At 55.5% G+C, this 25,161-nt stretch overlaps 1 protein-coding gene across 1 annotated transcript; it reads right to left on the minus strand.

The window, feature by feature from the left end:
• Positions 1–3,856: 3,856 nt before the first annotated feature.
• On the minus strand, positions 3,857–9,134 carry B3GNT7 (UDP-GlcNAc:betaGal beta-1,3-N-acetylglucosaminyltransferase 7). Its single transcript, XM_082690682.1, has 2 exons — positions 8,322–9,134; positions 3,857–6,279 (listed from the first exon to the last, which is right to left on the minus strand). Exons 1-2 carry the CDS (start codon positions 8,834–8,836, stop codon positions 5,091–5,093), a joined length of 1,704 nt encoding a protein of 567 aa, XP_082546808.1. The 5' UTR covers positions 8,837–9,134; the 3' UTR covers positions 3,857–5,090.
• Positions 9,135–25,161: the final 16,027 nt, after the last annotated feature.

Raw genomic sequence — 25,161 nt, forward strand, 5'->3', positions numbered from 1 at the left:
AGAAGGGGGAGAAGTCACTAGCAGCTCCTGGGGCCACCTGTTTCTCTAGCCACCAGAACCTGCCATTTTAAAAAGGTGTACAATAGCTCACAGAGAATGAACTGGGCTAGGAGCAGACAGCTTGGAGGTTGTGCTTTAAAGCTCAGTGTATTTTTGAAACAAGTTTTTCTTTGTAATATTTTAAGTAACTATCTGGAAAAAAAAATTTTTTTTTCTTTACAGTGCTAATACTGCTGGGCTCCCCCAAACACCAAACTATTAGATTTCAAATCAGTCACTGGATGTAACATGTTTCTACTCTTTGGGCCTAGGAGCAAAAATCCACAAATACACCCGGAAGTTACTACTGAGGGAAAAAGGAGAGCTTGCAGCTCTTGGGAGACTGTAGATTGACGGGTTAAGGAGCACAGACTTAAAGTTCAAGTCCTGCCCTGTCAGAATGTAGCTGTGGGACCCTTCTTCTGGGAGCCTCTGTTTCTTCACTTGACTGTGGCATATAAGGGGGTTCCAGAAGCTTCCCTCCCCGCTGCTTCCCAGCCTGACTGGATAGAGTATCTCACTTGGAAACTGGCTTTCTTTGTTCAGGCTAGGGTTCTTTGAGTGGTCTTCTGTGGCACCCATGGCTACCCCTCCGGTACACCCCTTTGGAAGGCAGAGCTGGTGGCTTCTATTCGAAGCCCAGGGCCTTTGAGACCCATCTCCCTGTCAGCCTGCTCCCCAGGATCAGGTTGAGGATGGACTAAAATTTAATGTCATGGTTAAGAGAAGGACCTCTTTGTGTGTGAATTGTGGGCCCCTCTACAGCTTGTGCCCGAAAGGCAGCCTCTAAGAACGCGCGGAACTGCGCCGGCCCACGTTCCACAGCGCCACCGTGTGGACCGACAGGCAACAGCTGAAGAGGGCGGATCCCAGGCTTTCCTGAGTTGCCAGACATGTGGACTTGGCACTTTGGAAGCCCTTGAAGTTCAGTACAGTTTGGTAGTGAGTGGGCTCCAAGAGGCAGAAAAAATAATTTTTCTGAGACCTCCCTGGACTAAAAGACAGACGCTTAGCGACATGTATACCTGCTGTATGCATGGGTGATACCCAGGAAAACAGTCAAACTCTGTAAAATGGAGGAAGCCACCATTGATGGGTGGATGTTGGGGTGGAGTGTGTGTGTGTGTGTGTGTGTGTGTGTGTGTATGTGTGTTGGGGGGGTAGTCACTTATGGGATTTCAGACCCTGCCTTCTGCACTGATGCTTCCCCATCCTCCTCTTCCCCGCATAGAGAAGGAGACCCAAATGGAGATTTCTTTTACAAGTTTCAATGTCCCTTACAAAAGGGTTACATCTAGGGGCACCTGGGTGGCTCAGTGGGTTAAGTCTCTGCTTTCGGCTCAGGTTATGATCTCAGGGTCTGGGATTGAGTCCAGTGCATCTAGCTCTGTCCTCAGCAGGGAGCCTGTTCCCCAGCCCCCACCCCCACCTGCCTCTCTGCCCACTTGTGATCTCTGTTAAATAAATAAATAAAATCTTAAAAAAAAAAAAAAGGTCACATCTAACTCAGTTTTCAGAGCTTCTCCTGCGTCTGCTGTTTCTTAAAAATAACCAGCTCAAGATAATTCTCATGCCAAAAAGACATATTTTGGAGTATCATATTTTTTTCCCTTTTAAGATTATTTATTTATTTATTTGACACAGATCACAAGTAGGCAGAGAGGCAGACAGAGAGACAGGAGGAAGCAGGCTCCCCGCTGAGCAGAGAGCCCAAAGTGGGGCTCGATCCCAGGACACTGGGCTTATGACCTGAGCCAATGGCAGAGGCTTTAATCCACTGAGCCGTCCAGGTGCCCCTTGGAGCATCATATTCTACTTCAGTTTTCTGCCAACAGGGGTACAGGAGGGACTCGGACTCCAACACCCAATGAGAAACATTAAAATAGATCTGTGTTTGTGCCCTCAGTGAAGGTCATGCCCGTGCCACATGTGAAATGCCAGGCAAATTGAGTAAGTTCCATAAAATGGCCATTGCCATCATTGTTACTGGGAAGCAAGATTGTAAGACCTGAAAGGCCTTTGTGTCTGTTTCCTAAAATGATCAGGAGCAGCCCTTAGAAAGTCCAAGGTCACCCTCCTTGGAGGCAGCCAGGTTAGACTCCCAGACAGACAGAGGAAACGAGGGCCAGCTGGGTGAAAGGGTCTCCACAATTTTCCCAGTCACTAGCCCCTTCTTTTGTGAAGCCCTGTTCCCAGGGAGAAGAACCAGGGAGAGTGGTGGGGAGGACTTGGGCTCATGTTCCAAGTTCCCAGCTGATGTTCCTGGGCCTGGGACTGGCCACCTCCCCATGCCCCATAAGGGTCAAGGGCATGTTTCTAGGGTTCCCATCTGATCTTGTTTCTGGCTCTGAAAGCTGGGATGAGTCCTCAGGGCCTGCAGAAGGCATCCTAAGCTTTAGCCAGCCGAACCTTTTTACCAGGACAACCCATCCCTGGCCATCTCTACACTGTCCACACCAGGCAGCAGGCGCTTCTCCTGATGTCCCAGTGTTCTCACTCACTTCTGGGCTGTTGCACATGTTCCTGGCCTGGGAACCGTCCTGCCCCGTCTACCATGGGAGTGCCACTCCTCCTTTAAGACGGAGGTGAGGCGTCAGGCCCAGGGCTGAAGCCTGCTCTCCACCCTGTGCTGGGGGTGCCAGTTACATGGGTGGCCTTCGGTGGGCTCCCTGACCTTCCTCCCTTCCTTCAGGGGAGCTAATGCCAGCACCCCACCCCTCTGCCAGCTCTGTCAGCCCAGGTCTGGGCCCTGAGATCTGAAATGGACTTGGGAGCAAGGCTGCCCATGGGGCCTGGTGCTGAGGCTGAGGCAGTTTCCATGCTGGGAATGTGCAGTCTCTCTGCTGAGAGCTCCTAGTTCATGGGGCCCAGCTGGAGACACCCCAGTGAGCCCCGAGGAAGGGGGTGCACACCCAGGGCCCCTGCTCCTTGCCCCGTTGCTCTCTCAGGATCAAGTCTGAACACCTGCCTGAAAACCAGAAGGTCTCACAGGCCCTGCCTCCCTCAGGGGCTCCTGTCCCTTCTCACACCGGGGCCCAAACACCCTCCCATGACCCCCCACCCATGGGGAGGAGCTCTTTTCCGATTCAGCCTTGCACCTGCCTCCTCCAGCCTTTGTATGAGAAGTCCTCCCTTCTGCTTCCCTGTTCATCTCTCAGGGCACAGCTGAACCCAGCACTGACCCTGGACCCCCTGCCATTTAGTCTCAGGCCCCCTTCTGCCCTCTAAGATTATATGAGGACCCAGCCCTTCCTTTCACTTCCCTGAAGGAGAGACCCAGTGTAGACATCTGGGGGAATCTGCTCTACTCCATGATGCCTCGAGCTGGGCACAGGCAGGGAGCTGCTGGCTTGCTCACTCTGGCCCCAGTGACTCTTCTGAGATAGCTGTTCTCCTCATGCTGGAGGTGAGCAACTTAGGCCAAGGCTCCCCAGACATGGCAGTCCCCTGCGACTCCCAGCCCTGGACCCCACTGAGCTGCTGTTTCGGTGCTTCTTGTCAAGTTTGTCAACGCTTCCAGGTTGACTGAAGGGACATCAGGGAACCCACCCCCACCCACTGTAACATCAGGCTCCCCGGAAATGCACGGTTAGCTGCCCTGTTTCTCCCCTACACCGTCTCCTCTGGGGTGCAGCTCTCCACACTCTGGCCCCTGTGGTGTCTGCTTTAATCCTGGCATCCACATCCCTCTAAAGCTCTTCAAGGTGTCCTTGTGCACCCACCGGCCAAAAGCAAGGAACAAGTTGTGTCTTCAGAAATCTCTGGTAACCCCGGCCCCAGACTCTCTCTGATGGAGATGGTGACAGAAAGTCGCACACCAGAAAAAAACCAGCCCCCTTTTATTGAGAAAGTAGAGTGGATCCCTCAATCTTTTCCTCGGTGCCTCCCCACTGATGTGAGAGGGCGTCCTTTTGCGCCCATGCCCAAGGACGCCTGAGGGTTCACTCCATCCCTTTACAGGGGCCCACGCTGGTCTGCTCAGGCCCTGGAGAAGTAGGCAGGCAGGGAGGGCAGGGTTCCGGAGGGGGACTGGAACAGGCGTGGGGGTGCGCTGGGTGGGAGGTGAATGGCCGCGGAGGTGATATCTTGCTGGAATGAGGAAGGGAGAGAAGGAACACCACCATCTCCCCAAGCCTGGCACTCTCTCCCTCCAAATTCTTCATAAATAAGACTTCACAGTAATAGAGGAATGTCCATCTCCAGGGCCAAACCGGCTGGTTTCCGGGTGGGGAGCCAGGCCTCAGGGGCACCGCACCTGTCTGTAGGAGGGCTGGGCAGCACCAGGACCGAAGGGGCTGGAGCACTGCTCTCTGGCCCCGGTTTGGGGAGGGGGCGCTGCAGCCCATCGGGAGGTTCAGAGCATTGCTGAGGTAGTCAGGGCGGCCAGCCGCGCTTCCAGATGGGGTGGATGAAGCATCACAGAACACAGCCGGGAGCAAACCCTCCTGTGAGCAGAGACAAGCAGCAACTCCAGGCAGGTCTTGTGGTGGCCGTGGGGGGAGGGGAGGGGAGTTGTTGCCTAAGGCCTTTCGAGCTTCCATCTCCTGGAGGCCCAGGGGCTTGGGCTGCAGTGTGGGGGGGGGGGGGGCAGGGGAGGGGCCTGTGAGCCTGCACAGGGTTGAGCTTCTCCTGAAAGGGCTGCCTGGGCCCGTGGGGGAGACTGAGGCATTTCATGGGAGGTGGAGAATCTTCTCTGTGAAGACGAGAGGGCCACCCCTGTCCCATCCAGGGCCAGGCCTAACCCGGGTACCTGAGCACGGGATTCCTTCAGAGGTCACCAGGGCCTCCCCCCAGGTCACAGGGAGCCCAGCAGAGAACCCAGGTTAGGAGGGCTACCAGAGGCCACCGACCTTGCTCCCAAGATGACCTTCCACAGGCGGGGAAGGACTACTTTCTGGGTAAGGTCCACGCAGTGAGGGCCCCTTCTGGCTTACCGCGCCCCATCACACCCAGGGGCCCGCAAAGCCCCATGCTCCCCCACCCCACCTCCCTGCGCGGGGTGGGGGGCAGGGAACCACGATCTCTGCCCCGGACACTGCAGCTCCAGCCCGTCAGAGCACCTGTAGCTTGCGGGCGCAGGTGAGGTTGCCGTGCACCAGCCCCCACATGGCCAGCAGCTCCGCCGGCAGCAGCTTGTGCACCACCAGCATGGAGCGGAAGAAGCAGGGCTCTTTGTTCATGCGGCTGTTGCGGTTCCGGGAGATGCCGAAAGTCTTGAAGCCCTCGTGGGCCGTGGGCTGCACGCTCAGCACCTCCAGACACATGCCCAGGAAGACGTCGTCGATGGGGTACAGCTCCAGCGTGTCGCAGGCGCGGTGCAGGCGCCGGGCCAGGCCGCCGGCCATGAGGAAGCCGCCCCCGCCCGCGTACGGAGGGTAGCTGGGCTTGCTGTACAGGACCCCGGGGATGTAGTACTTGTTGTCTTTCTTGCGGATGGGCCGGGCGTGCTGCAGGACATCACCCACGAACAGGTCCTCCTGCGGCTGCCGGTCGGCCAGAAACTCCAGCAGGTTGGTGGGGTTGACAAAGACGTCGTCGTCGCCCTTGAAGATGAACTGGACGTGGGGGCAGTAGATGTCAAACCACTTGAGGAAGTGGATCTCCTTGAGGGTCAGGTTGAAGAAGCTGTCCAGGAAGTCCCACTGCAGGATGTCGCCGTACAGCCGGTCCTCGTAGGCCAGCAGCTGCTGGTAGTGGGCGCGCTCCTCTTGCTTGGAGGCCGTGCCCAGCAGGAAGAGGGTGCGCACAGCGCCGCGGCTCCCCAGCTCCTGCTCCAGGCCCCAGGTCTGGCGGATGGCCTCGCGGCGGTCGTGCTGCGTGATGACCGACTTGACCACCACCAGCAGGTAGACAGTGCCACGGCACTTCTCCGGGTGGTTCAGCAGCATGGGGAAGTAGCGGCAGTGCCGGTAGGTCAGAAACTGCCGGAAATGGGGCTCCAGGCCCTGGAACCAGGGCTGGTGGGTCAGGTTGACGTTGGCTGAGCAGTTAGTGGTGCTGATGTCCCAAGTCTGGGGCCCTCGCGGGGCCATGGGCGTGGGTGCAGCCACATCCTTGGGGTTCTTCCAGAAGCTGTTGGGGTTCACCAGGTGTCCACTGGGGTTCTGGGCCTTCTGTGGCTCCCGGGTGGGCGGTGGGGGCTCTTGTAGAAACTGGTGGGGGGTTAGACTGCGCTGGAATACTGTTACGGCCACAAGCAAGGCCAGGGACAGGCACACGCTCTTGTAGACTGTTTTCTTCCTGGGGGCAGGGCGGGGGGGTGGGGTGGGGACAGAGGGGTGGGGACAGAGGGTGGCAGGGAGGAGAGAGGAAAGGATAAGTACCCTGTGACTTGTTGGGAGCTGGGGGGGGGGGGGCACAGACTCAAGTCATGTGACCCCCCAGTGGTTAGAGGAGAGGCCTGCTTCCTCTCCCTCCCTGCCCTGCCTCCTTGCCAGGACCCCCGGACCCATGTATAAGCAAAATGACTCTGAGTGGGTCCCCCTTACAGTCTACAAACCGTGATTTCTTTTTCCCCCTCAATGAGGATAACAAGGAGTGAGAGCACTATCTCAGGAGTCCTGCTCCCAGTGGGTGTGTAGTCCTGGGAATGCGGTGAGTCTCTGAGGACGACCTCTGGTGGAGATTTCTGCTTGTTCCCCAACCCCAGCAAGCCACCCTGTTTGCTTTCATTTCCCTGTCCAAACCTGGTGAACCACTGGGGTGAAGCTTTGGGGTGAAACTTGGGCTGGGGGAAACATTGGGAGAGGCAGACACAGGACTTGCTCTACAGCTGTGGAGCTCAATAACCTGGGGGGACACTGGGGACAGTCTTTAACGTGGGACCCGAAGAAGCCTGTCCCTTCTCCTTCCATCCCATCCGTCCAACCCAATGCAAAACTGCCCACATGGCTGATGGAGGCCTGAGAAGGGGGCAGGCGGCTCCTGGCACGACTGACACCGGGCCCCACTGTCTTAACATCCGCTTGGAGAGAGAAGTTCCCCCAGTTCTACATGGGAAGGGGACACATTCGGATTTTATTTTTCAGGGACCCTCTTTGCCCAGATACCCCCCTACCACACCTATTTCAGAAGAAGAAATTAAAGCCTTTTGCAGGAGGTGCTGGCAGACCCAGGGCAGAGGCAGCGGGGAGGGGGGGCTCCCGAGGACCCTGTGTCCTCAGCTCACACTCTGGAGGTGGCCAGGCCTTCAGCCCGGGTCTCTCTTGCTGAGACACAGGGGCTGGGGGCTATTGTAGAAGAGGCAGGCTAGAAATGTGGCCTCACCGGACCAGGCCAAGGAGACAGCCCGGACCCCCAGGGGGGAGCTGCAGGGCCGGTCTAACAGAAGAAAGAGACTGCAAAGTACGTCACAGGGACTCCGGAGAAGCCTGGGGTGGCCCACAGGACTGGCTGGTTTAAGGTGCAGGCACCCAGGGCAAGTGAATGTGGAGTCCCCTGGAGCCGACATTTTCCCATGGGGTCCCAGGGATTCCCCATGTATGCGGTTGGGGGAAGACTGGGTCATCCCAGGTGCTGGAGTGGGGTGGTTTGGAAACGGAAACTCGACCCTCCCAAAGGGGAGTAGACTATTCCGGGGTCAGGGTCTCCTGGGGGTTTGAGCGAATCACCCCTTCCCCCCAGTTAGGGAGGTCCAGACTGGAGGAAGTGAGGGGGGGTCACCCCAGGGGAGTTGGATGCGGCGGAGGTGTCCCTCCGCTCCAGGCCGGTCCACCTGCACCGCCCTACTCCATTTGTAGGACAAAAGTCCCGCCGCGGAGGAAGGAGAAAGGGAGAGGGGGAGTGGTGGGGGGACCGGAGGCTCTCGCTCCCCTGGAGAAAGGAGAGCCCCTCGCGGGTGTGGTAGAGGACGGGGGTCGCCCAGGACGCAGGAGGTCCTCGGAATGGGGGACGGGACCCAGCTTCCCGGAGAGCCCTTGGGTCCCCAAAGATCGGAGTCCCGCGTGGGAACCGGGTGCCGAGGGGCCCGGGCCCGGGGGAGCCGAGGGGCCGCCGGCGAGGGCAGCGCGCACGGGCCCCGCGGGATCCCCACCCAGCCCCGTCCGGCTGGTTCGGGCGCTTCTCCCCGCTGGGCATCCCGGCCGCCGCCGCCGAGCCGGTCAGTCCCGGGAAACTGAGGCCAGCCCCGGAGCACCGAGCGCGGCATCATCCTCCGGTCCCCGGCAGCGGCCCGGCGCCCCCCGCGCCCGTGAGTGCCCCCGACCTCGGGGGGTGGAAGACGGGTGTCCCCGCGCCCCCCGCCCTGGCCCCCCGCCCGACCGCCCGGCCGAGCCCCCACTCACCACAGAGACATGGCGGCCCGGGCCGGGGCGGCGGCGGAGCGGGGCGCGCGGGTCGCAGCTCTGGGTGCCGCGGCTCGGGGACGGCGGGCGGGGACCGGGACGAGGCGGGCGGGAGCGAAGGCCCGGCCGCGCCCCCGCCGCGACTTTCCTCTTCCCCGCGGCCGGAGGAGGGGCCGGGAGGGGCCGCGGCGGCCCAGGTGCGTTAACCCTTTCGGCGCTCCCGCCCTCTCACCCCTCGGCCGCGCGACCGGCCGTCCCACCCCTCTGCCGCACCGCCCGCCCTCCCCTCTGTGGCCAGTGGCCCATTTCGCGGAGGCGGAACCCGAGGCCCGATCCGGCGTGGCCCAGTCTAAACTTCGGAGCCCGCGAGGGTTGCTTCCGTCCCCGACTACTGGGTTTGCTCTGCGGAGCTTCCCTGTGGTCGTCCGTCCCTCTGGACGCCTGTGAGCCGGGAGACCACTCACCGCCCACCTTCCAGGGGCCCCCAGGTCCCCACCATCTCCCTCTGGTCCCATTCGGGACTTTTCTTCGGTAGTGGGGGAGGCAGAGGAGGACAGGGCTTGCTTTTCCCTTTCTGCTTTCCTTTGCCTTCTTCCTTTCCCCCCTTCCCAGGCAGACCTCCCTACTACATTCAGCTGTTGGGGACCTTGGGCCAGCTACCTAGGGCTGGTCTACAGGAAGAGGGACTGGGGGGAGCAATGTCCCTGGGGCAAGAGGCCCCCAGGAGGCCGGGCTGCCCGTGTCAGGAGCCACAGCTCTGGAAGCCTTCTCTGGAAACGAGCCCGAGGCCCTCCTCACTACTAAGGGAAGGCTGGCTTGCCTGGCTGTGACCTCCTCTCTTTTCAACCATCAGCAAATATTTCACTCAAACCCGTTTTGTCCTCAGCCTTTATTAATCTGCTTACATGTGTGCGGGACCCAGCCCTTCCTGGGGAGTGAGCTCAAGCAGATGTACAACAACCTTGGCCCAGCAGGGTCTGAGGTGGTAGGTGTTTCTATACAGGTGACTTCCAGAATCCTCTAACTGGTAAAAACCTCCGTTGATCTGGCTAGTTGTCCATGTGTCTGTTGTAGTTTTGTTCCAGGTCCAGGTCCCATCACTGAGCTGATAGGAGGACCTCAAAAATGCCCAGAGAGTTGAAATGGAAAGCATTTCACAGTCCAAGAAATAAAAGCTAGCATTCATCAAAGAGTTACAATATGCAGAGCCTGATTCTAGGCTCAACCATGAATCACTTAATCCTAGAGGCACATACATTTATTATTCTTACCTTACAGAGGAGGAAATAGAGGTGCCCAGAGTGGGAAAGCCCTGTGGGCCAGGTATCATAGTAAACAAAGCCAGGAGGCCTGCCTGACTCCAGAGGCAGGCCCTAAGCCCTTGGAGGACAGCAGTGACAGGGAGGTATTTTCCTGTTGAGGTGCCTCGGGAGGTCAGGAGGTCCCTGAATGTAGAGGCCAGTGGTAGAAGCCTAATGAAGCTTCTCCTGTGGAGCTGGGCTCCAGGACCCTAAGCCTGAGGTGAGGAGCTTCCTCAACTCTTTTTCTTTTTATTTTAAAGATTTTATTTATTTGTTTGACAGACAGAGATCACAAGTAGGCAGAGAGGCAGGCAGAGGAAGAGGGGGAAGCAGGCTCCCTGCTGAGCAGAGAGCCTGATGCGGGGGGGGGGGGGGGGGGGGGGGGGAGGGTAGAGGTGGGGGGGGGGTGATCCCAGGACCCTGGGATCATGACCTGAGCTGAAGGCAGAGGCTTTAACCCACTGAGCCACCCAGGCGCCCCTCCTCAACTCTTTCTTTAAGGCTGAGGGGCCCCTTGGAAGGGGAGGAAAAACCCAAGATGCACTAAGAATTTGCTGGGATGTTGTAGGCTCTGCTCAGGGAAAGTGAAAGTTCTTCCCTGTAAGATTCCAGAGAAGAACCCTGGGGCCAGTGCTCTTTCTAATGGCCCTTTCCAAGTACAAGGCCTGGAGGAAGGTCTGAGCAGTAGACAAAAGCCCCCCTTGGCTTTGCTGCCTGCCCCTGAGGGCCACTTGCACCCCCATAGGCCACCTGTCCCAGCTGGCCCTGGCACTCCACTCCACTGCCCAGGTTTCTGGGTTCTCCCCCTTCACCCTGCAAGCATGGCCTGGAGAGAGGGACAGGGCTGCCTGGCTGGGGACCTCTCAAGGGACCCTCTTAAGGGATCTCAAGGGACCTCAGCACTGACCCCTGACCTGGAAGCTTTGGGGTTTCCTCAGGTGCCAGGGAGGAGCAGACACCACTGCCCCAGGAAGGGGTTTGGAGCCCAGACTGGAGCCTCTAGGGGCCTGGGCTGGCCTGGGGGTTGGGTCAGGGCTCTGCATTTCCGGGCTGTCAGTAGGGGCAGGTGGCTTATCCCCTCGAGACCTCAGTTTCCTGCCGCTACAGGGTGACGTGGGATGATGCACTCAAAGTGCGTAGATTAGTGTCTCCTACATGGTGGCGTTAGGAGAGGTGGGCTGCTGTTGATGTTGATTGTCAACATTTGGCCCAGGCGAGGGGCCCCAGAACCCACCAGGACAAGAAGGTAAAAGGGGGAAGCCACTAACAGCCAGCTGAGTGTTTACTGGGGGAATTGGGTCCCCTGAGAGGAGCTGGTTGTCCTCATGGGCTCATTTGATCTGGACCTGGGCAAATGGATGAAAATTAAGTACTCAGCCCCTGACTGCGGTGTGGGGGTGGGGCATGTGGGGGCCAGGCGGGACCCTGGGCTGCTTTCACTGTCACTCTGACAGGTTCCCCCCTCCGCAGGGTGCTCGGCAGGGCCCTGTCCTATCAGGAGCGCCGGTCTGGCTCCTGCCACCTATCCCGCCTGCAGGCAGAGCCCAGTGGATTCCTGCTCATTATTATCTCTAGCCCTAGCTGGGGTGGTTGAGCAAGGGCCCTGAGGACTGGGGTGGTGGGGCTGGAATTCATCCCTGCCCATAAGGGCAGGCCCTCGCATCCCAGGAGGTGGGGGAAATGGGGGGTGGGTTGGGAGTCAGGAGAGGAGGGTCTGGAGCCTGGAGGGAGGGCGGAGGAACAGGAAGAGTAGCTGGGTAGGCCACCAGTCCCAAGCCCTGGTGGCTTAGAGGTCCCTGGCACTGGTTATCCCCTCTTCCTCTCAGGCTGATGGGCTGCCCTGGGAGAGGGAACTCTCCTTCTGCCTAGACGCTCCCCACCGCTCAGTGTCCCCACCTTCCCCACACCTCCTGGGCACCTTCTCTCCCCCTTTCTATCCCTGCTCCCTTGTTCCTGTCCCCTGTCCCTCTCTCCATCCCTCGCCCCATTTTCTCTTAGAGCTGCCCCACCACCCTGAGAATGGGTTGGAATCCAGATCCTGCTGCTTTGACCCTAACACAGTGTGGGCTTTCACGGGGAAGGGGTGGCCTGGGGGTGGGTGGCTGTGGGGAGACGTCTGGAAGGCCAGAGGTTGCCCCGGGTCAGCCTTTGACAGGCCAGAGTGGGGCTGACTGGGGCCCAGAGCACTGGGATGCCAGGTGTGAGCCGGGTGGTGGCCGAGAGGTAGAGATTTGCTGTTGGCTGTAGTCATGTCAGAGCAGACCCACCATGTTGGTGAGTGTGGGACAGAACTCAAGTTTGGTATTTAAAGACCCTGAGGAGACGCCTACACTCCAGGGCAGTTACAAGACTTGGGCAGCCATGGCTGGGGCTTCACTGCATGGCCATCTACACTCGCAGAGGGCCTATTCATTGGCAGTGGAGTGTCAGAAGTCCCTCTTTAGGGAAAAGAGTGTCCCTGAAGATGTGTGCTTGGCAAGAAAGACTGCACAGCTCCCTCTCCCTGAACCAGTCCAGCAACCCAACAGAGCAGTACCTTGGGTCCGGAACTTTCTCTCACTGGTCCTGGATGTCCCACACAATGACCTGACTGGAGGGTTGCCCCGTCTTTATCCATCACGGCCTCGAATCCACCCAGAGAGAAGCTTTCCCGCATAGGACGGAGAGTGAGACTCTGGTGGGAAATCTGTTTCGTGCTCAGAACTGAGGCTTTAAGTGGGGTAGCACTGATTTCATTGTAACCGGCCGTCTGGTGAGGAACTGTCGGGGGAGGCCTGCCATCTACTCTGACCTCTGGGTCAGGGATGCCCCCCACCTCCCCTGCAGAGAATGACCCCCTTGCAGGGCACCCTGGGAAGAACTGCCCAGTCAGGAGGACACAGCGCCAAGAAGAAGGAGAGAGACCAAGAGGAAGCTAGCAGAGAGGTGGGAAGATGGAGGAAGGTCTGGGATCTGCTGGCGCTGAGCCCTCCCATTCCAGCTCTTTTGGTCAGCAGTGGGCAAGGGGCAGAGAAGGGACAGGATTGGGAAGCAGCTATGGAGGAAAGTGGGGACAGAGTGGGGGAGAGGTGACAAATTCACTTTCCCAGTCAAGCAGTTGGCAGCTGAGGAAGCAGGGGCGGGTTTGTGAGGTTGGCAAGAGAAGGAAAAAGTGGCACAGCCTCTGGGGGAGAGACAGTGAGGAGTGTTTAGCCTCAGGCAAGGGGTTTCTGTGCACCCAAGTGCAGGTGCCTGTCAATCCTGATGCAAGAATTATCTAGGGCTCTACCAGGTGTGAGTGACAGAAGCCTGACTCACAGCAGCTCAAGCAAAATAAATGTATTTGGTCCTGTGACAGGAAACCCTTGTCTCTTGCTCTCTCTTGTTCTCTCTCCACAACCCATGCCCCTGGATAGTCCACCTATCTCTTGGCTCTTCTACAGCCAGAGGCTCCGTCCATGAGGAGGAGAAGAGCAGGTGTGCTGATGGCCTCGGGCATCTATCACTCCATCTTGAGGGTCCAAGAGGAAAGAGATTTTTTCCTCCGAACTTCTCAATTCCCAGAGAAAAGACTCTCATTGGTCTTGCCTCAGTCACGTGGCCAGACCTGGGCTGGTACTCGTGTCTGGGTATGATGACTGGCTAGGCCTGGGTGTTCCCTGTGCTGGTTGGGGCAGGGCCCTGAGACTAGCCGTCCCACAGAAACTCCCTGGAGGGGGCTGATCCCTCAAAGGCCGCTGCTGTGATCAAGAAAGCAGGGGAAGGGACGCAGGGCCAGTCCCCCCACTCATGCCAAATCCCCACTGGTCCTTGAAATTGCCCTCCAAAACAAAGCCCTAAGACCAAGAGCCCCAGAAGGAAGAAGAAAGGGGTGGGTGGCTGTGTGGGAAATATTCCCACATGTTTTCCTGACAAATCTTCTCTCCTGGATGGGAGGCACCCCAAGGTTGGCCAGTGGAGGGCTGACCACTCTCTGGCCCTTTTCCTTTGTTTGGGCCTCTGCTGGTTGGTCTGGGGGCAGCCAAGGCCACCCATAGCTTTGGGGGTGTGGGAGCCAGTCAGGTGAAGGTAGAGCTGAGCAGCTGGAAAGAGGAGCCAGAGTTCAGCAAGGCCCAGGAACAAGGATCTGGGCAGTCTTGGGAGAAGTAGGAGAGGGGAGGCTAGGCAGGACGGGCAGATGCTCTCACCAGGCCAGTTGGGCCACACCCAGGCTCCCATCAGAAGGGTGTGGGAGACACACACACAGAGAAACACACACTTTCTTTCATAGACACGGACAAATGCAAACTCATAGCAGAGCAACCCCAGCATATGGATGACACAGACCCAGGAACACACACACATACACACACACACACACATGACACTCCTACACACAGACACATTCCCTCAGAAGCATGTGAATTCAGGGACATGCACACATCACACTCATATTTATACACACACAAGATGCACGTACACCCAGAAGATATAGACACCCCCCACAGAGATTCACATTTCTAGAGATGTGCGAGCACATGCACACACACACGCACATACACACACACGCCCTTAGACATACCCACGGTCATACATACACAGATACTCAGCACACAGAGAGACATACCTAGAAAGACACATACCTTCACCCACATTCACACACAGGCCCAAGGTTTTCCCCAGGCAGGAGGGGCCTTCCCTGACCACCTCATCTGCTACCAGCAAAACCCTACCTGACGGGCCCCTGGGAACAGGCTCGGGACTAGGCAGGTTCTAGAGTATCCACAAATGGCCTCTTTTGATCTGCCCCAGGGTCCTCAAGTCTGTGCCCATCCCTACCTCCAGGAGCCTCTGGGCACTGCCCACAGGCCCTAGATACCACCCACATCTACCCCCAACCCCTTTCCAGCCATCCTGCCTTCTCCCATTTCCTGAGATCCAGCCTTTCGCTCAAATGCATCCCTCCTTCTGAACTGAGTGAATTTTTGTTCATCTTTCAAAACCCAGCTCAAATGTCCCCTCTCTTGGCTGGCATCACATCTGTCTGTCCCTCCTCCATCTGTCCCACCAAACTGGACACGATGAAGAGCAGGAGAAAGCCCTGTTTCCCTGGCAGCACAGGGGCGGGGAGGGGAGGCACTGACACCTATCTGTTGAATAGCCCGGGGAAAGAATCGCTTGCATCGGCCACCTGGAGGAGACCCTGGCCGGACCGCCGTCTTGCCTCGGTCATATTCGGAGGATGACTGGATGTGCCTCTCCCAGCGAGGCATCCCAGCCAGTTGTGCAAAGCCCCAGCCCCGCCCCCAGCACACATGTTGGAATGCACACTGACATGCATTCACACACAGGTGGGCGTCGTGCCCCCTTGTCCTGGGCAGCTGGGCGGCCCCTCCCCCCTGGCCACCAGTGACTCACATCCCCACCCGCCAGGCGGTCTGCTTGGGCACACACTGCCTCCTTTCAGCCCCTCGGCCTCAAACACTAGCTTAGTCTTCCTTCCCCGGCACCTCCCCTTCCCCAGAGCCTGCCTGCCCTCCCAGCCTGGCAGCACGGCCCCACGGGGAGGCCACGCAGAGGCCTCCTTCCTCTCCGGAGCACAGGGCTCCCTGTCTCTCGTCACCCGGCTCCTGTCCAAGCCAGCCTTGAATGGCTGCCTTTTCATGGCCCAGAGCCTGGCCAGGTGCATTCTGGGCAGCCCTGCGCCTGCCTGTGTCTGCTGGGAAGCCGGAGGGCCTGGTGTCCCTACCACTGGGGCAGGAGAGCCAGAGGGGCCTGCGACGCTCGGCTTCTGGTCACAGGCCTCCTCACACCTCCTCCTGGCTGCCCCTTCCCCTGTGCCAAACACTCTAAGCACAGACTGTTCTCATTCCCATTTTACCAAGGGAACAGCTGAGGTGCAGAGAAAGCTCAGCCTGCTGGTGAACAGTGGAGTCGGACCGCAGTCTCGGGGGAAGAGGGTTGGTAACCGAGTGTACCTCATGGGATGGCATGGGACGACCTCATGGTGGCCGAGCCAGGCAACCTGAAGGGTTCCTCGAGTCTGCCGCACGTGATGATGGGCACAAAAGCAGTTCTGGGTTTTATGCCCAGCACCCATCCCTTCTTTTGGTGACAGACGTCCCCATTTAGTTTTGGGGTGAGCTCACAACCAGGCTGGGCCTGTCACCATCCCTGAAGCCTCTTCTTGGCCCAAGGGTGGGCTCAGTCCCGGGGATGAGCCTATGACCTGCACTGGGCCAATGAGGGCTGTCCCTTCAGGAGTTTCACAGTGGAACGAGGAGAGGGGCACCTCCCTTCTGACTGTGGGGATTTTGAGGGTGCAACTCAACATTTTGGGCAATGTGTCATGTGCACCCCATGCCCCCTTCACTCATCAGCAGGAGAGGACAAACCACCCACAGAGCGAAACAGAAACAGAGTCTAATGGGGCCAGAACCATGGTTCTAGAGGCCTGCTTGTCCGCAAAATAGAGCCCCTTCCTTAAAGATACGCACACCCTAATCCCCAGAACCTGTGACTCTGTCATTATCTGGGTAATGACAGGCAAGAAGGATGCAGATGTAAGTTTATGGACCTTGAAACAGGGTGATTAGTCTGTTACCAGATGGGCCTGATCTAATCACAAGGGCCCTTGGAAGTAGAGAACCTTTCTACAGGCAGTAGAAAGCAAAGTTGGGGAGCTTCTGGGCCTCAGCGAGATTTGGCATATGCCTGTACTGGCTCTGAAATCTAGGGAGCCCCTTGCAGCCCAGAGACCAGAGTGGGGTCTCCGGGGGCCAAGGCCAGCCCCCAGCCAAAGTCCCCAGCTGACAGCCAGCAGCAAGGATACGAGGACGTCAGTCCCACAGCCACAAGCACCTGTATTCTGCCCCAAGGCTGAATGAGCTCAGAAGCAGATTTTTCCCAGAGCCTCCCAATAAGAGCCCAGATGGCAATCACCTTGCTTTTGACCTTGTAAGATCCTGAGCAGAGAAACTAGCTGAGCCAACCCAGGCTTCCAATCTCTAGAGCATGAGAGGATAAATCTGCACTGTTTTGAGCCACGGAGTTTGTGGTCATTTTCTTGCAGCAGCATTAGGAAGATAGTACAGGCCCCAAGACCCAGTGTGACAGATACTACCTCCCCTGATTGGGTTACAGGTGCCAATAATTTTTTATTGGTGTTTTTTGTCATGCACAACCAAGGGCTCCTAACGAATGCCACGGCTGTCATCCCAGTCAGATAGGAGACAGGGCCCCTCAGACTTGAGACGGCTGCCACCACAGGCTTGAGGACAGCAGAGTGTGGGAGGGACAGGCCCTCTGGGACCTCATGGTCTGTAGGGGCTGGCTTTGCCCCTTCCTTGCCAAGTCGGATCCCGTCCTTCCCCACAGCCTGGCTGAGGTCAGTGGGGAGGAAGCCGGTGCATAGAAGCCAGGGAGGAGTGAGTTATCTGAAAACTTTTTATGTGGCTTGGTCAAAGCTTGTAAAGTCTGGCAGATCAAAAGACGCAGGGTCTGTTCTGGTCCAAGATGGCGACCTAGGAGACTCCTGAACTCACCCCCTCCCATGGACACACTGACTCTCCAGCTACACATGAGCATTCCCTCTGAAGGAAGTTCTGAGACAAGCTGAGCAGTAAGCACACATCAGGGGAACAACAAAATATCTACACTGAAAAAGCAGGAAGGTCTGAGACACACTCTCATTATATACCTCACCGCTGGCACAGTGACAATTGAGAAGGAACTTACAACTCCAGCTTCTCCCTGAGGAGCCATGTGGTTTGAACTAACATCTAGCACCCTAACTGTTGAGACTTCCACCTGAAGGGTGGGTCCCCAAAACACCAAGCTCCGAAAACATACAGGACTTGTATCCCAGAGACCCATCAGACTATAGCTAACAAAGAAAGAGTTCTTAACTGGCTTCCCCCTACCCCTGACCGAAGTCTCTACTATCAAAATCCCAATGGCATTTTTCATAGAAATAGGAAAAGCAACAGCAAAATTTGTATGGAACTATAAAAGACCCTAAAATGCCAAAGCAATCCTGAGAAAGAAGAACAGAGCTGGAGGCATCACCCCTCCTGATTTCAAACTATGTTACAAAGTGATAGGAATCAAAAGAATATGGTATTGGCATAAAAACAGACATGTAGCTCAATGGAGCAGAATAGAGAGCCCAGAAATAAACCCATGTGTGTATGGTCAATTAATTTACAATAAAAGAGCCAAGACTATACAATGGGGAAAGGATAATCTCTTCAATAAATAGTGTTGGGGAAACCGAATGTTCTCATGCAAAGGAATGAAACTAGACGCTCATCTTACATTGTACCAGAAGTCAACTCAAAATGGATTAAAGACTTGAACGAATTACAACCTGAAACCATAAAGCCTCTAGAAAAAACATAGGGGGTAATTTTCTCAACATTAGTCTTGACAATTTTTTGGATTTTTTTGAACTTAACATCAAAGGAAAGGCAACAAAAGAAAATTAAACAAAGCTGGACTCCATCACACCAGAAAGCTTCTGCACAGCAAAAGAAACAACCAACACTGAAAAGGCAACCTGTGAAATAGGAGAAAATACTGGCAAATTCTGTATCTGGTAAGAGGTTAATATCCAAAATATATAAAGAACTCCTACAACTCAATAGCAAAAAAATCTGGCTAAAATGGGCAAAGGAACTGAATAGACTTTTCCCCAGTGGGGTCAACTTCACTAATCATCAGGGAAGGGAAAAACAAACCGTAATGAATTATCACCTCCTACCTGTTAGAATGGCTATCATCGAAAGACAAGAGATAACAAGGACTGGTGAGGATTTGGAGAGAAGGGGACCGTCGTGCAGTTGGGTGGGAATGGAAATTGGCTTAGCTACTGTGAAAATACTGTGGGGGACCTGGCTGGTTCAGTAGGTGGAGCACGTGACTTTTGATCTTGGGGTTGTGAGTTTAAGCCTGATGAAGGGCACACGGGGGGTACCGGTGTGGCTCAGTTGTTAGGCATCTGTTTTTGATTCTGGTCATGACCCCAGGGTTCTGGGTTTGAGCTCCATGTCAGGATCCCTGCTCAGTGGGGAGTCTGCCCCTTTCCTCTACTTGTGTGCTCTCTCTCTCAAATGGATAAGTAAAATCTTTTTAAAAAATTAAAAAGAGGACACCACCCAGGCATCCAATATGTGAATTCTTAAAAACAAACAAACAAACAAACAAACAAAAAACCAACCCTCAGAAACAGATAGAAAAGTGGTTGCCAGGGCCTGGGGACTGGAGGCAATAGGCAGAGGTTGGTAAACTTCCAGCTGTCCGATGAATAAGGTCTGAAGATCTAATGTGTAACGTGGTGATGATAGTGGATAACACTATATTGTGTAACTGACATGTGCTAAGACAGTAGAATATAAACGTTCTCACCAAAAAAATAAATACATGAGCTGATGAATGTTGTTAATTCACTAGATGGGGGTAAGCCTTTCCCGAGGTCTACCAATACGAAATCATCATGATATACACTTAATTTCATTTATTTATTTATTAAAAAGATTATATTTATTTATTTATTTGAGAGAAAGAGAGAGAGAACACAAGCAGGAGGAGCTTCCGGCAGAGAGAGGAGGAAAAACAGGCTTGATCCCAGAGACCGTGGATCATGACCTGAGGTGAAAGTAAACTCTTAACTGACTGAACCCTCCACGTACCCCTATTTTTTATTTAGAGAGAGAGAGAGAGAGAGAGAGCTCGCGAGCTGGGTGGGGAGGGAGGAGCAGAGGGAGAGAAAGAATCTTAAGCAGGCTCTTGGTTCAGCGCGGAGCCCAATGTGGGACTGGATCTCCGGACCCTGAGATCATGACCTGCGCTGTAACCAAGATTTGGACCCTTAACCGTTGGAGCCACCCAGGTGCCCCAGTGATGTATGCTTTAAATATTTTACAATTTTACAATATCAATTATACTTCAATAAAGCTGGGGGAGAAAAGAGGGGAAAGGGGGAAATGCCAGTTTTCACTGAATGGCGGGAGATAGTGACATCTGAGTCCCCAAGTTGCCCAATTCCCTGTTCCAGGTGCCCAACTGTAGCTTCAACCTGGTCCCCCTCGGTTCCTTCTAGAAAATCTCAAGGTACCACCCGCATGTTTTGGTTGTTATTCCCAGTGGATCCTTAGCAGCTTCCTGAAGCCAAGTTTTCCAGAATCTACTTCTGGGGCCAAAGCTCTTCAGCCTGCTGTCCTCCCCCTCCCTGGCTCTGCTTTTCACAAGCACTGATTGAGCAACGAGGGCATACAGGCTGACTGCCAGGCCCTGGGATGGGAATGAACATTTCTTAGCTGCAAGACCAAAAGCAGGATCCATAAAAGGAAAAATCTGATAAGCTGGACTTCAACAAACTTAACTTCCACTCTTTGAAAGACATTTGGAAAAGAATGAACATAAACTAGGAGAAACTCTTTGCAAAGCAGGTTTCTGATAAAGAACTTGTGTGTTGAGCACAGAAAGAACCCTCAAATGTGATAATTAGGAAACAAAGAACTCAAAATTTTTAAAAAATGAGCAAAAGATTAGAATGGATTTCTGACTAGGAGAGGTCTACAGATGGCAAGTGATCACATGAAAGATGTTCACCACCGTCGCTAGGGAGTAGTGAACGGAGATCATGGAGAGACACATCTAACAGAATGTCTGAATTACATACAAGACCGGCCTTCTCAAGTGTTGTTGAGGATACAGAGCACCTGAAACTACAACATTGGTGGTGGGAGTGGACATGGGGGCGTCCACTTTGGACAACAGTTGGACATTTTCTTCTCTTCATTTCTTTTTTTTTAAAGCTTTTTTTTTTTTTTTAAAGATTTTATTTATTTATTTGACAGAGAGAGAGATTGCAAGTAGGCAGAGAGGCAGGCAGAGAGAGAGGGGGAGGCAGGCTCCCCGCTAAGCAGAGAGCCCGACGTGGGGTTCGATCCCAGAACCCTGAGATCATGACCTGAGTCCAGATCAGGTGTTGGGTGCTTAACCGACTGAGTCCTCCTGCCAGGTGTCCCCAGTCGGACAGTTTCTCAGTAAGTTAAATATATACCTACCCCTGACCCAGCCATTCCACTCCTAAGTATTTCCCAAAGAGAGATGTGTCCATACGAGGATGTAGATGTGAAGGCTCACAACAGCTTTATTTGTAGGAGATAAATATACCCGTGATTGTCTAGACAATGCAGTCATACTCCCGTGATGGTCTAGATAATGCAGTCATACTCAAGAATAAGAAGGGCAAAGTTAGTGATAGATGCCGCAGGGGGATAATCTCAAACTAAGCATGCTCGAAACTAAGCATGATCTCAAACTAAGAAGCTTGAAAAAAAGAAGAAACCCATACTGTGAGATTACATTATATACATAAAATTCTAGAAAATGCAAACAGATCTATAACGACAGAAAAGTAAGTTGCCTCTCGATGGGGGAGAGGCGGAAGGGGGAGATTACAGGAGAGGCCACGGAGAGGGTGCTTGGGTGGCTCAGTTGGTTAAGTGTCTACCTTAAGCCCAGGTCACGATCTCATGCTCCTGGGCTCCCTGCTCAGCGGGGAGTCTGCTTCTCCCTCTCCCCTTGCCTGTGCTCACTTGTACACTCCCTCAAATAAATAAAATCTTAAAAAAAAAAAAAAAAAGAGGCCACAGAGATTATTGGGGGTGGTGGGTTGTTCACTCCGTTGCTTGTGATGGTTTCATGGGTGCTCCCATCTACCAAAGTTTATCACGTTGTACCCTTTCGTGATACCACAGGAAAGCTGCTGTGTATTTATTTTTTTTAACTAGGCTCCTTTCCCGACCTGGGCCTTGTATGCACGACCCTGAAATCAAGAGTCATGGGACACCTGGGTGGCTCAGTGGTTTAAGCCTCCGCCTTTGGCTCAGGTCATGATCTCAGGGTCCTGGGATCAAGCCCCGCATCAGGCTCCCTGCTCAGCAGGGAGCCTGCTTCTTCCTCTCTCTCTGCCTGCCTCTCTGCCTACTTATGATATCTCTTTCTCTGTCTCTCTCTCTCTGTCAAATAAATAAATAAAATTTAAAAAAAAAATCACACACTCTACCAGTGCCTGGAGTGATACCTCCGTAAAGCTGTTAAAGGGAACAAGGGATCAGCTATGCACAGGGTCCCTAAGGGAAGCTGTGGTCTGGGGGGAAGGCAGTGGGCTCCCAGCAGCGGCCACAGCTGGGAGTCGCTGTAGAGTGTGGGGCGCTCAGGACGGGGGCTGGAATTGAGCTCTGTAGCTCTGGTACCCAGCCCACCCTCCCTAACTGGACAGACAGGACCCTGTCCGGAGCAGCCCCGCCCTCCCTACCCTCTGGGAGTTCACAGTGACAGGGACGCTGAAGGATCTGGGGAAGGAAGGACAGAGAGGGACAGGAAAAATCCTCCTGTGGGTTAATGTCCCAGCAGAGGTCCCAGGAGGATAGGGGATGGGCTGGGGAAGGGCAGGCAGAGTTCTGGGCAGAGAAGAGCCACCAGGAAGATGGAGGCAGGAGCTGGAGAAACTTGGCCATGTATCTTCTGGGGGCCAACCTCTCCCCAGCAGCCTGCAGCGCCTTCCTTCCTTGAAGGCATGGGCCTCCCTGATCTCAGCTGGGGGTCGGCTTCGTCCTCACATCCACCCGCACACCACGGTCTTGCTTCCCTCACCCCCCACAGGGCAGGGTCTCAGAAACGGGGACTCTGCCCAGAAAGTAGTAATGCAAAGGGGGACCCACGTTTCAGGGGCTGTGCACCTGCCCCACTGGAGACCTCAAGCTGCTCTGCTCCTTGTGGGAGACCCTTCCTGGGCTGAGGATAAGGAACTGATAAGATGGTGTCTGGGGGCGGAGAGGTGAGATGTACACAAAGTTCAAAGTCACCCAGCGACAGGCAGTGAGGGAAGAGGGGGCGAGATGAACCCTGGGGAGCTGGGACCCACTCCAGCACTCCAAGAGAGCTGGGTACAGAACCAGGGGTGCCGTGTACCGGAAAGGTGTCTGGGCTGTGGGCTGCTGACCGCCTGGGGGGGCCTCCTGGCTGTCCTTAGGTGCAAGCTTCGAGGTTTGTAAAGGGTGAGGCCGTGGGAGCAGTTTCTGTGGACCAGGCAAAGCAGGAGTGTGGTGCTGACTGCCCCACCCCCTCTGAGGTAAGCCTGCTTGGGGAGGAGACATCTGCACACCCCAACCTGCCTGACCAAGGAAGCTTTCAGTGACAGACATCCATTAACAGCCCTGGCTCCCTGTGGAGGCTAAGCCAGTCCACTTCCAGAGGAGTTTCAGGGCCAAGGGAGGCCACATCTCCATTCTCCTACCTTCTCCTGCTCTTCCCACCAACATGGGGAAAGGACCCCCAATGGGATCATTTTTCCTTTGGGAGCTTCTCTCTGGATTTGCGGCTCACTGCGCTTTTGCCTGATCATGGACTATAGTTCTAAAACCCAGTTTGGTCTCCGTCTGAGGCGGTCCTTAGACATGGGGGAATGTCTCTCTTCCAAGACTTAATGGAGCCAGAAGCACCCAGAAAGGAGGAGGAGTGCAGGCTAGGAGGCCTCCCCTCCTCTCTACTTAGACCCTCTTGTCTACAGGTGGAGTCCCTGGAGCCCTCCCTTCTAGAACTTTCGATTGGAGACTGGAATTGAGCCCTGGGTAGGTGAGAGGGGAGGGGCTGGAAGGAAGCAGGTCAGGGAGTGGATGAGATGAAGGGCAGGAGCAAGAAAGGGCAGAGCCAGGGCACCCGTGATTCTGGAGACTGGGACCCAGGATCTTTCCTTAACATGGGATGGTCCCTTCAGGTGTGTGTGTGGGAGTCACTGGTTATAGGTGTTAAAGAACCAACAAAGAACAGAAAACCCGGTCCTGGGTTTGAGGCTGCAGCGGCCCACCGACTGGGGCTTGAGTGAGGGCAGGGGGCTGGGGCACCTGCTCTGGGGTACAGAGGGGAGAAACCAGAGCCGTTCCAGGTGGGGCAGATTTCAGTAGCTGCCTGTCCCTCCCTTAGTCAGTTGTTGTTTTTAATTAGGCACCTGACTGTGTAGGAAGAAGATGGTGATATATTTCATGCCTGGGCCAGACGGTTTCTGAGAAGTTGTATTTAACTGTTATCTATAATCGTGAACTTTTTGGTCCAGTTTCTTTGGCCTGCAGCTAGCTGCTCCTGTCTCGTGGTGACCTCAGAATCCTCAGGAGACCTGACCCCTCATGACAGAGGCTGCAGGGTGAGTCTAGTCTCCCAGCACAGCCCAGGCTGATCTGACCACCAGTGTGGCTCTGTGCAGTCACCGTTTGTCAGGCCTTTGTGGCCATTGCGGATTCCCCGGCCATCTGGTCCCCAGGTCCCCTCCCTTGTCCCTTCTCAGTCTTAGATTTATACGTGTCACAGACCGTTTTGCGGTAACAATGAAGGTGGAAAGTTGTTCTTACAAGCGTGAAGGATGGAATGGTCTGGAACTTCGTGAGATAAGGGTTTGTTGCTAAAGCATCAGAAGGGACCCAGCCACACGGGGTTTCCCCAGGATGGAGGGAAGACAGAGTTGCCAGCGCTGACATACTTCCTACTGGCTGGGGTAAGCAGCACGTGTGGGGTGTGTGTGTGTGGGGGGGGGATGCCTGCTCCACACACAGGAGTCACACCTGGGCTCTGATGGAAGGTGCCTTTGGAAGGCAGACACCCAACCCAACCTGGGAGCGCCGGCCATGGCTTCATTTGCAGGTGTTTGGGCGACTAGGGACATCCAACATCAAGAATCATTAGAAGGAAAAACAAAAACAAAAACAAAAAAACGGAGTGGGGAGGGATTTATTAGCCCAGATAAGCAGAAAAGGTCCAGGCATGGGTTGGAGACAACTGCCACCAGGGGTCCCACCTAGGCCAGCCAGAGCCACTGCCGCCTCTTCCTGGGGGGCGCCTCCCCCCCCACCCCCCGCAGAAGGGGAATGGGGCCACAGGCAGGCACATTCCAGCAGCCCCAGGGAGAAGGAAAGGGGCTCCCAGCTCAGTCTGGAGGCTCAAGGGTAACTCCCGCCCTGCAAGCCCCTGGAGACCTGGCGAGGCAGGCGTGGGGAGTGGACCCCGGTTCCTGTTTGCACCCCATGGCGAGATGCTGACCACAGCCTGTCATCGGGCTGCTGCTCAGAGAGGCCCAGCCTGGCTTGGCCTCCTTTGCTGTGATGGGGGAGTTGGTCTCCTTGGGATTCTAGTGCCCTCCTCTGTGAGCCCATGCACACTCCCACTTCCTCCACCTTCTTCAACAGGGCACTTGGTGTAGGCTGCTGGAGGCCTGACTTTCTCTCAGCACCACCACCTCCTCCAGGAAGTCCACCAAGGCAGAAGCTTATAAGATATGATTCCCCAAGGCCCTGGCATCTCCTGCTTCTCAGCTCCTCAGCTGGTGTGCCCCTTAGATAAGACCCCTGCAGAGCTTACCAAGCCCTCCCCCTCTCCCCTACCCCCGCTCTATCTGGTTTGGATTGACCAGCCTGGCCTTAACCCAGGAACCCTAGGAAACACTCCCCCCCGCCAGCCCTATAGTGCTGCAGCTCCTACTCCGCCTGCACCCAGCCATGACCACCTCCCCAGGGAGGGGGCTG

The sequence above is a fragment of the Mustela nivalis genome, assembly GCF_964662115.1.
Source record: "Mustela nivalis genome assembly, chromosome: 11".
NCBI lineage: Eukaryota > Metazoa > Chordata > Mammalia > Carnivora > Mustelidae > Mustela > Mustela nivalis.